General features: G+C 38.3%; 1 protein-coding gene across 1 annotated transcript in view; it reads right to left on the reverse strand.

Annotated features, from left to right (window-relative positions):
• Window positions 1–11127, reverse strand: part of LOC100892171 — a 45977-nt gene extending 34850 nt beyond the window's left edge. The window contains exons 1-2 of the mRNA XM_030974021.1: window positions 11030–11127; window positions 6657–6852 (exon numbers count right to left, since the gene is read on the reverse strand). Of these exons, the coding sequence (XP_030829881.1) occupies window positions 6657–6852; window positions 11030–11049 (216 nt within the window). The 5' untranslated portion in view covers window positions 11050–11127. The remainder of the gene's footprint in view (window positions 1–6656; window positions 6853–11029) is intronic.
• Between the last annotated feature and the right edge of the window lie 670 nt (window positions 11128–11797).

The raw sequence follows: 11797 nt of genomic DNA on the forward strand, positions 1-11797 counted from the left end.
ATCATACTAACAGCATTCGATAGAACAGTGCCGAAACAGAAACTTGTTTTATTCACCGGAGCCCCTTTTGGATCCTTTGAACAGAAAACTTGAGATTTTGAAGTACATGTAGAAAGTGTTATATTATGAAAATGTATTTCTTTCTTTTGAAAAGATCTCTCTTGATTTTTTTAGAGTTTATTTTATACATTTTTAGGCAAGACAGCATTGAAGAGACATTTAATGACCTTTTTATTAATATTTAACTTGCAAGATGTGTACAATTGCGTCACCAAACATTTTACAAAAATTGTTCAATATGCCGAAACAGACTCTCACTAAGAGCTCCGGTAGAGGAATTTACATACACATGTACATCATGTCCGCCAAGGAGGTACATGTATCTGTGTATTCTATATTCAAAAGCTTCTGTGCATTATCTGAAATGTTACCTACAACAAGGGCAGATTTATCTCCTTTTTAAGAAAGTAACTTGGAATTACTTTGCATGCAAAACATCTAATTTATTTTGCTCCATTGTTATGATATAATAATGCACATCTAAAATGCTTCCATTTTCACTTTTAATCCCCAAAACCATTTAAAAAGAACTTGAATACCGGTACTACCTTTTAATACTGGCACGCCCTATAAACTGTATTCTGAATTCATCAGGATTAGTAAGAGGATTAGACCCTATCGAATCTTGATGGCAGTTTGATTTCCCAAATGGTTTTCTTTAACCTTCTTGCAATCATTTAAGACTTTAAAATGTCATTGACTATCAATAATAATATACTACTACATGTAATAATCTATATTACTAATACCACTAATCGCCGCGGGGGGTCCAAACGGGTACAAAACGGTTCCTCAAAAACGTCTTTCCCCGACCCCGCCCGCCTCCACCGTGGCGCGGGGAGGGCGGCACAATTCCACGAGGTCTGTCTCCCGTAACCCGCGTGCCACGTCGACCCCGCGATCGACGTCCACGCCGTTAAACGCGGTTTCGGGGTGCCGGGGAGGACGGGCGGACGAGAGCACGGCGGGCGTCGTGGATTGCGAGGAGGCGACGAACCCGCGAGAGCGAGTCGGCAAGGCGTGCACCCGCCCTCTGTCTAATTATCAAAGAGAGACGAAGAGACACACGATGGACGAGAATCCACTCGCGTCAACGGGCGTAGCAAGTCTCATTGAGAAAGCTGCGGCGTATCCCGAGTAAGACCTCTTGCTATAGGGTTCGATTTGTAGCATGTAAGAGAAATACACATCAACAGACGACTCACCCGGGTGAGGGGATGTAGCCAATATGTATCCTCAACGGGTTGAGCTTACCCGTGCTATGCGTCTTTCTATAGGATATGCTTTGTAGGCTAGGCGGACCTGCTGTGTGTACGAACGTACGTGTATAATGTTTGCGATGATTCTACGCTCACCGTCACACGCACAGCTCAGTCGGTTCGACTCTGATTCTATGATGATTGCCGTGATTTGTATATAGTTTACGTGAATAGAGGTATGCAAGCAGGGTTACTTTGGTATTAATCTGTCCATGTTTACTGAATTTTGAAAATCATTCTTCAAAGTAAAGTTTTCACAAGAAATTCATCGTATCGTAACTGACAGTTCAGTTGCAAGCTAGCTGCCGTGAGGCACGGGCAGTGCAGTGCGCCACTGCTGCCGATCACTGTCGGAACTGTGACTGTGTGTGAGGTGAGGTGAGGTGAGCTGAGCTATAGAGTAGACTCGACAACATTTTGAAATTGCTCTTATTGCCCCTATTTCAATATAGTTTCGTGACTATAGAGGTATGAAACCTGAGCTTAGATTGTGATTATTCTGTCCATGTATAGTTGTATTCTGAATTTCGATAATCATTTTTCAAAGTAAAGTTTCCACAGTGTATTGCCACCGCAGCTGAGCGCTGCCGTCGGAGCTGAGTGTGTGAGCATGGAGTAGCGGTGACCTGAGTAGCCAGGCCTGTCCGTGGTGTGAGGAGAGTCTAAACAACACTTTGAAATTGCTATTATTGCCCCGATTTCAATATAGTTTCGTGAATAGATGTATGAAACCTGGGCTTAGGTTGTGATTATTCTGGCCATGTATAGTTGTATACTGAATTTCGATAATCATTTTTCAAAGTAAAGTTTTCACAAGCAAAGTAAAGTTTTCACAAGAAAATCAGACGGTCGTCATGGTCGTTTAAAAACATGATAATACTTTTAGTATGATACAGTTCTTGCATCAAATCAATTTTTAAAGTATGGGGGGGGGGGTCAGGTAACTCAAAGCGATTTGAGTGCAGGCGTGGTGTCCACGGGTACAAAGGGCTGAACCCCCGAAAGCTCGGGGGTTTTGGGCATTTAATTACGGTCAGATGAGCATATTTTTAATACCTTATTTGTGACACTGGCAGGTCGATCACTAATTGGCGTAGGGTCCATAGTAGAGTTGCGTACCAACTACGCTGAGCTGAGAGTACGCTGGCCTACGTTACCATACCCTGAGGAACACAAAAAAGTACGCAAGATGGACGCAAACAATTTAATATGTTTAACAAAATTCGCGTACTTTCGGCGTAGAAACTTGACGCAGAAAGTACGCCTTTTTTTACGTTACACTACGCTACTAAACTAAACAAACTGCATCTTTAAATGAATTAATGAAAAATTAGCCCAAGAAAAATGAGCCCCCGAAAGATAAAAAAGTAGCCCCCCCAAATTTTCCCAAAATTTGATATAGATCGAGTCCCCGAAAAAAAAATCTTTCACTGGATTCTACGCTCACAGTCCCACACACAGTCGAGTCAATTTGTGCACAAACCGTCCGATTTTTCGCGTAAAATCTTTACTTTGAAAATAATTGTACACATTTTGTGAACAATGCCAACATAATCATAATCCAAGCCTCTGCATATGTAGTCTTTTCATGAAACTACATTGAAATCACAACATTAATAATGCAAATAAATCGTAATTATCGAGATCCTATCTGACATAGTTTGTTTTACGATGCGCCATTTATGGTCAAACAGCATATATATAAAAATTCTCTATATAAAGATAATCTATTTTTTTTTTGGATAGCACATAGGCCTCTATCTATCTATCTATTTGGCCCCCTCCCCTAGAATCCCGTGGATTTTCCACGGGTCCTGCTAGTAATATACTAATACTACTACTACTACTACTACTAATACCACTTGCACTACCCACTACTACAGGTACTATAAATGATAATAACAAAAACAACCTTTTACACCATAACTGAACAAAGCACTAAAGAGCATTATGTTGCCGGTCACTGGATTCAGTAACGATTCTGCACTTTACAGTGCACATTCTCCACTCCCATGGGGAGTGGACCAGCAAATTGCCTGTTTGCAAGCACCCCGATGTTTATAATCGCGCCACAGTGACATTGGAACCCCTAAACACACCTGGGTGGAGAAGGGCAATGTAGATATAATGCCTCGCCTCAAAGACCTTCATTGTAAATGCTGTGCCGGGGTCTGAACCCACAACCTAAATGCATTCCCTGTCAAAAGATTAAAGTATTAAACGACTTTGACGACAACACCTCTGCTTTTAAGTTCAAATGTTCATGGAGCACTACAGGAGTAAGGGGGTTAATAAAAGTATGAATCACGGTGATATATGGTAATGGATCAATACACTCTGGTGTCATCTATAGTGTCCTTGATGATGTTTTGCTAAAGGGGTATCAGGCAGCTGCATCTGCGCATAAATTATCCCTGAGGGGCATTATCGTATAAATGTGTTCATATGGATCCAATCAAGCAACCAAGAAGCCGCTTGAACAGGGAGAAAAAAACTGCCAGGCAAGAGCAATTCCCCTTAAGCTACCAATATCTACAAGTACATGACCTTTACGATACATGGCATAATTAAACAGTCAGTTGTATTTCGTTTTTGAGATTTTCTCTTTATAAAACTACCAGAAATGTGACCCTCAGGAACATGAATTTATAGAAGTGACAGAGGTATTGCCTTCTAGTCTAAGGTCAAGGATTACCTTTTTTCAAAGTGAAAAGCTGATAGATCGATTCTTTGTTGTAGATTAGAGGTGTAGCTGCAGTGTCCTAATTTTCAGACTGAAGGTATTCACACTCTACTGGAGGCAGGGTTCATGTTCAAGGTGATCATTGAATCCAATCTCATTTAAACCTCAAACATTGTAATTGTATATGATTTCAAAAGAGAAAACCCATTATGTCCTGACATACATGAAGCTTAGATATGTAATATATACACATGGCAGATATGCCAACCTCTTGACACAAAAAAACAAAACAGACTGAGCATCCTAAAAAAATCAGATTTTGGAGAGAAAAATCAGATTTTCAAGAAAACTCGACACTCGGCCCCGGGCCAGTAAAATTTCAGAAAAATGTTTGCTCTTTCATAAAAATTTAATGAGAAAATTGTAAAGCAAAGTTTTTGTTGGGGCTGCGGGGTTTCACTCTTATTATCGTACTAAATACGATTTAATTGTACTAGTGGCATCTCTGAAATGGTCTACTCATTTCTGATGATAATAAGAATCATACAAGAAATATGTTTCATATATTAAGACAAATTTGGTACAAGTAAATGTTGCAATATGAGTAACAGCTCAGTCACTATTATGGGGAGTCGTCCTTGCTCTAGATTTCATTTCATTATAAGTAACATAGCTGATTGAAAATTGTTAGGTAAAATATGACTTTTATAAATTGTCAGCAGCTCAAGATGGTCAATGAATCCCATCTCATTTAAGCCAATGAATCCCATCTCATTTAAGCCAATGAATCCCATCTCATTTAAGCCTTCGATATTGGATATGATTTTGAAAGAGAAAATAATTAAGGAAAGCAGAAAGAGACAGGAGAGGAGAGAGAGAGAGAGAGAGAGAGAGAGAAAGAGAGGGGAGGAGAGAGAGACAGAGAGAGAGAAAGAGAGAGAGGGGAGGAGAGAGAGAGAGACTGAGAGAGTCTAGAGAGAGAGAGAGAGACTAAGAGAGTCTAGAGAGAGAGAGAGAGAGAGTCTAGAGAGAGAGAGAGAGAGAGAGTCTAGAGAGAGAGACGGTATACAAACACAAAAAACAGCAAGAATCTCTAAGGATAGAATTAATATATTTTGTCATCAATCTACAGCTCTGTAGAATTAAATCACAAAGACCTAAAAAGCGAACTTGTTTTGAATACACAACTTTACATTAACATATATATCAGCAAATCAACATGACATAATTTAATGAAAATTTCAGTCAAACAAAAGGGGTAATGCATTTATATGTACACATATGTACATGTAGTCTTTGGTTTTATAAAAAAGAAGACATCTCCAATTTTATTCAGCGAGGATTTTATTAGATTAGCAGTGGCTAACTAATTTGAATGTTTTAACAAAAAGCAAACATTTAAAGGAACATACTTTTTTTTTAATTATGCCACATAGCAACAAGCTAGACAACCACACATGTATATCCAATATATGTCATACATGATATGTACAGATGTACGTGTAGTTAGCGTGGTGTCTGGACTGGTTTGTGGAAGTCATTAGGATCTCATTAGCACCATTGCTGTTAATGCACAAATCATTAGCATGGAAATTGGAAAGCAACAACCCCTTTCTCTATTTAGGATTTATCTATTTATTTATAACAGGACAGTGTATATATATATATGGAGAGAGTGGGTATTGTCAATGTGTCATGTCTGACAAATAAATACTGCATGCAGAAATTCATTGAGATGATTAAGCCTGCAATACACAAGTACGTGTAGGGCAGGGGTCAGTCTTCCGACCCCCCCCCCCCCTGCTTATCATACCATTTATATCACAGACCTCAACATTTATCAGGAAAAATAGCAATGTTACTTTCTTATAAGAATTCATTAAATTAAAATATTAAACTTTTAAGCAACTATTGTGTCAATTTTCTTCTGAAGGTGTCAGAGGTTAAGTTACAAAAAAAGATTTTTAAGAAAACATATTTTTATCTTCTTTTATTCAAATTTCTATATTAAACTTTTTGATTTTTTTCTGTGTTGAAAAAAAAAGTAATTCAGGATTTGTTGGGAGTCTTATCTATCAACCAATATTCAGATAATAGGAAAGATACTGTTTGCAATTTAGTACAGATTTCCACACACTGTACACTACATATATTGTCAAACTGGATTAATTCACAGAATCTTATTTGTCTCCATTATGAAAAGTCTGATATTTGAACAAATTATATCAAAAATTCAAAATGTTAACATTATTTGAAGGAATAAAGGAAGGGGAGTGGCTCTTAATGACCCCCCCCCCCCCCCCCGTGTTTGTTTGTTTTACATAACAGCGAAATAAACAATATTAATTGCAGGAGTTTGTAATTGTAAATTCCTTGGGGGGGGGGGGTGCTTGCTGGCTGAACCCTCAAACCCTCCTCATTCCCAGTGCATGGAGAAAAAAAGAAGGATGTTTACCGTCCCCAGGGTTTTTTTAGGGAAAAAAATTATCTTTGTTATGAACCTAATAACCTATATGTATAGTATATAATTCTACACAAATGTACTCGAAGGAGAAAGTCTATGATAAGTCGGGGGTGGGCAAATGAGAGAAAGAACACTTATTGATTTGAAGGCCTACATATAATGTAATACCACAAAAATGTAGAGTACTCACAGGGAAAGAGAGGATGTTTCTATTGATGAGCTGATGCATTCTGGCAGCAGGTGAATTTGCTCTGACGGGAAGTGAGCTCTGGCGTGGGATTGGAGACTTGAGCGCCTGCATCCGCAGAGGAGAGACGGACGCACCTGCAGCATCTTTGGTTGCCATGGCAAGGGCTTCTCCTGCTGTCAGGTTGGAGGCAGTAGATCTAAGATGATGTCATAACAAAAATTGAGATGAAGAATGCTATTTGTTGAATAACAGCAATATTAATAATAATGAATAACTGAGAAGTCAAGAAGAAGAAATAAATAGGAAGATTGAGAAAGAAAAATTAGAAGCAAAAAGAATGAAAAAAAGGAGAAGAATGAGAAAAAAGGAGAAGAAGAAGAAAAAAGGAGAAGAAGAAGAAAAATGGAGAAGAAGAAAAAAAAAGAAGAAACAAGGAGAAGAAAAAAGAAGAAGAAAAAAGGAGGAAAAGAAGAAAAAAGAAATAGAAGAAAAATAGAAGGAGAAGAAGAAGAAGAAGAAGAAGAAGAAGAAGAAGAAGAAGAAGAGGAAGAAGAAGAAGAAGAAGAAGAAGAAGAAGAAGAAGAAGAAGAAAAGAAGAGAAGAACAACGAATAATAATAATAATAATGATAAAAACAGTATTACATAAATGGTTCGAACCCCCATATCTTTAGATCCACAGTCCAGTGACATACCTGTATCAACGGGACCGTCATTTTCTCTACACAATAATATTATGCCTTGTAGTAGTACTTGGGGCCAACTACTACTGCTAAAAGCACCGTAGTAGGCCAAATCACCGGTACATTGCAGAAAGACCAATTTGAAGAACCATTGCTTTATTTGAACTACATGTACCATTTACACTACTGGGCCCTGTTTCATAAAACTTGATATCAATAACAAGTTACAAGCTAGTGTTATAAGCTAGTGTTATAAGCTACTGAAATCAAGGCATCTGATTGGCTGAGAGCAAATTTATCATAGAAATTCGTCATTTGTTATAGATAAAAAGTTTTATGAAACGGGCCCCAGGTAAAACCAAAAAAAAAAAAGGATGGTGTTTGACAAAAAAAAAAAATTGTGGCAAGTTTCTGTATGCGTTAGCACGGAAGTGAAGAGTCTCTTTTACACCAAAAACCAGAATAAATCACCGTTGTTTTGAGAGCGAGCATTTACACGGTGGAGTTTCTGAGTTTCTGCCACCAATTAAAAAAGCACAGGAGGTGGGTTATTCGATTGTGATTTTTTTTTTTTGTGTTTATGGGTACATGACTGTAGTTGCCTAGCAACTTTCAACTGAAATCTGAGGAAAACTGACAATTTTTGCCTGCAATGTAAACGCCCTTACTCTCTGTACATGTTGGGTGAGCATTCACAAAGGTTTTTTTGCAGTAGTACCAGGTGAAAGCTTTATTGAATGGCCATTATATCTTCCTTCAAATCATTCTGCTCAAGGGGCATTAAAAGGAATTAGGAAAAAGGGAGAATATCAAGTTTTTCTCTTCACAAACCATGATTGAGATACTTTTTTTTATACTGCCTTACCTCTTAAAGCCCCTTTAAAGTGTTGGGGCCCCAAAAATTGCAACAAAATTGACGACAACATTTCACGTAAGTGTTGTAATAATGTGAAAGAGGATGTTGTTTATTTCAAAATGAATGTGTTTGAATCCAATATTGATGAAAGAATACAGAATTTAGGTTTTTTTTGCACGCCGAAAACCTCATTTTTGATTAATTTCCGGATTCAAACAAATTCATTTTGAGAATCCTTGCAGTATTCAGTGATAAATGTCATCCTCTTTCACTTGATTGTACAAATAAAGTGAAATTTTGCCATCAAAATTTTGGGGCTCCCAACACTTTAGAGAGGGTTTAAAGTTACTCAGTAACATTGCCTCAGATTCTGAAACAAAATTCTAGATTTAGCTCATGCTGCAATCATAATTTTAATAAACCTTTAGGTCAGTCAGGAATCCCTTGACTTTTACAAGCTAATCGCCTGTCTGATTATCAACATATTTATGATTGAAAATCAAAATTTAATTTGTCATTTTCCTAACGGTCTACAGTATTGGGGAAAATGAGTATGGTAAAACTGGTCACTCAACGATTGTTACTTTTTTGAGGCACTTCATTATCATTTTGAAGCGCAATTTTGTTAGGGTTTCACTCCCACCATATCACAGACACTGATAACACTTAGGGCCATGCATCTCAGATTTAACATGGTTTAACAATGCCTTTAAGAAAAAATGGAAATAGGAAAAAATTGTAAGGGAAACAAATTGCTTCTCCTCCCTCTCTGATACATGTACATCTACAATGTATGCTGACCAGAGTTTTGTAACAATATTCCAATATTATTTTTTCTTGGGGGGGGGGGGGGGGGGAGGTCCTACTATACTCCTCCTCCAATGAATCAACTCGGCAGTTAGCAATTCTGGTGTTTAACGATATTCATACATAATTGTACATAATCATATAGAACTCAGGAAATTAAAGGTCAAAATGTCAGGATAAAGGACTTCTGTTATTTCAAACACCAACATACTCATCCCCCCCCCCCCTTTCATAAAATTAATTGATCCAACCTGGTCCTGATTAACATAACTTTTATGGTAAAAGAGAAAGCTTGTATAACTGTACAGTCAGTTCAGACCTTAATTACAACCACAGACACCTGTCTAGAGCAATATCCTGGTTTGAAGGAGAGAAAAAGACCACACAATTGTCAGGAAAGACCTACATGTACATGTAACAGGAAGAGACATTTCCTGCATTTTTTTTCTGAAAAAAAAAAAATAATGATCAAACTCGAGAATTTCACATGTACTCAAGGTCTAAATTTCTGAACTATCCTGGTCAGTGTCAAATCTCCTTAAAAGAATACATGTACATGCGGTATGTGGAAAACAAACCAGCCTACTTTCACATAGGTCTATTAAACATTCCAAGGAAAAAGCAAATATAAACTAAATTTATAGTGCACTACTGAAACCTTTTCAACTACATGTACAGTATGTATACTTCCATTTCATCTGCTTGAAACTGATTCTTCAGTCATGAAATGAAATAATCACAATTGTATTTTAAAGTAATTCTATGGTATATTCTACACAAATTTTGAAGTAGTTTGCATCTCTTAATCCAAATCTAATTCCCTGTACTATTTTCCTAAAATCACTTATTTTTAATCAGGTGATTCCTTGTCCTAAACAGCTTTAAAGCCAGACTTGACAAACACTGGAAGAAAGAGCAATATCATTCACCCTTCTCCCAGTTGACACTCCAATTATGACAATCCTGATATGACCCAGCAAGCAAGATACAGATGTACATGTAAAACGACTATGGTGCAAGACCCGGAAGCTGGGACATCCCCCCCCCCCCCCCTTGAAGTTAGACCTGGAAGCTTGGCAGCTGGAGACGGCTTTCTTCCAGAAGCTTTGGTATTCAAGGTATTCAAGGTATGATACATGTACATGTTGTAGATCTATATTCAACATCAACATCGAAGAGAAAGTACGTATACAACATGTTAGATCTATCCATATGTGCTGCACTGCTACCGCGCATGCGTTTTTTCACTTGTTGAATCGACGATACAACATAGATGAATTGGTTTAGGACAAGGAATCACCCTTTTTCCAATCAAAGACATCTTCAAATTATAATTTCAAGTGGTTAACCGGATGCCCATCAGAGGAGTCGAAAAACTTTGCAATTAAGTCTAACTTTTAATTACTAGACTAGACCCCTACTTTTTTAGATTTCCAAAAAATAGGACCAAACCCGCTGTTTGAATCGTTTCCCGGTTTACATGCTTTGTAAAAGTACGTAGATCTAGATCTAGACTCTAACTTTAGAGGTCTATTAGTCTATTGTAACTTTAATTAATTTTGAAGGCAAAGAAAGTTAGAAAGTTTCAAAATTTGCATCCAAAATTAATACTTCTAATCTAAGTTCTAGTTGGTATTATTACACACCATGTGCCCGGAAAGGTTGTGTATCCGGACAGTTGACTTCAAACAGTAATTTAAAGAAGTTTACAAGCAATTTTTCTAACGATATAACATGGCAGTGCACTCCTAACTGTTAGCGCGCAGCGCAATGATCGCCGGGCAGCGCTACCTAGAATAGGGGGTGCATCTCTTTCACTGTACCCCGACGTTTCGGGGTAAAAATAGATGGCATGCCGTTCACCACCGGCTCTTCAGTCTCGCACAACAATGTAACGAGTGTCGGTTCTTCGAATAAGCACACAAATACTTCCCACCTATAAAAAGATAAATACGCACGTAATATACACTTATAAGCTTACAACAAACAAAATGAAGGGGTTTCGATCTTACTGTAATAGTTCCTTACCTGTTTAATTCTTCAGCCATTTTCGAATTCTCCGCACAAAATTATGCACAGCGTTCGTATCAACGCTATGCAACCGTCAAACTGAACTTATCGACTGAAATGAATAAGTCGGACTTTCGTGGACCCTCGATACACATCATAGGTGCCTCCTACAATATTGCAGCTCCTTTTCATCACACAGTTTTGGATGCTGGAAGCCTGCAACGATGCAATCTGCTTTGTGCAGGCCAGCAAGTGAATGCTTCCAAGTTCCAATGCCCGGTTGTCTGCAATATTTAATTGTGTAATTTATAACGTCAGTTCAAGTTAAGCATGGTTTGAAATTGCAAAGGATTATGACATACCGATCCAGTTATAACATAATGATTCATAGCAAGAGCGTCAATTCCGGGGGGGGGGCAGGGGGACACGCCCCCCCCCCCCCAAGATTTTTCCTAAGGTGGAAATCATATCAAATGTACCCCATGTTTTGTCAGATAATAAGAGGAACCATCAGGGAGCAACGATTTTGTATACAAAATCTCACGAATTGGAGAAAAAAAAAATTAGTGCCTCCCCCCCCCCCCCCCCCCCCCCTCTTATTCACTGGCTGGCTGATTCGCCGCTAAATATTTCCTCACGAATTGGGCCCCCAAAAAGTAGTTATTGTGTCCCTCCCATGCTCAAGCTCGGGTTGACGCCCTTTCATAGCATGACCCACTGGCAAATAGAGGGTCCATCCCTAGCTAATCGGACCGGCCTCTCGTGTACCGTGCATACTTGCAGGCG

Source organism: Strongylocentrotus purpuratus, unplaced genomic scaffold (assembly GCF_000002235.5).
Source record: "Strongylocentrotus purpuratus isolate Spur 01 unplaced genomic scaffold, Spur_5.0 spur5_scaffold_7, whole genome shotgun sequence".
NCBI classification, from domain to species: domain Eukaryota; kingdom Metazoa; phylum Echinodermata; class Echinoidea; order Camarodonta; family Strongylocentrotidae; genus Strongylocentrotus; species Strongylocentrotus purpuratus.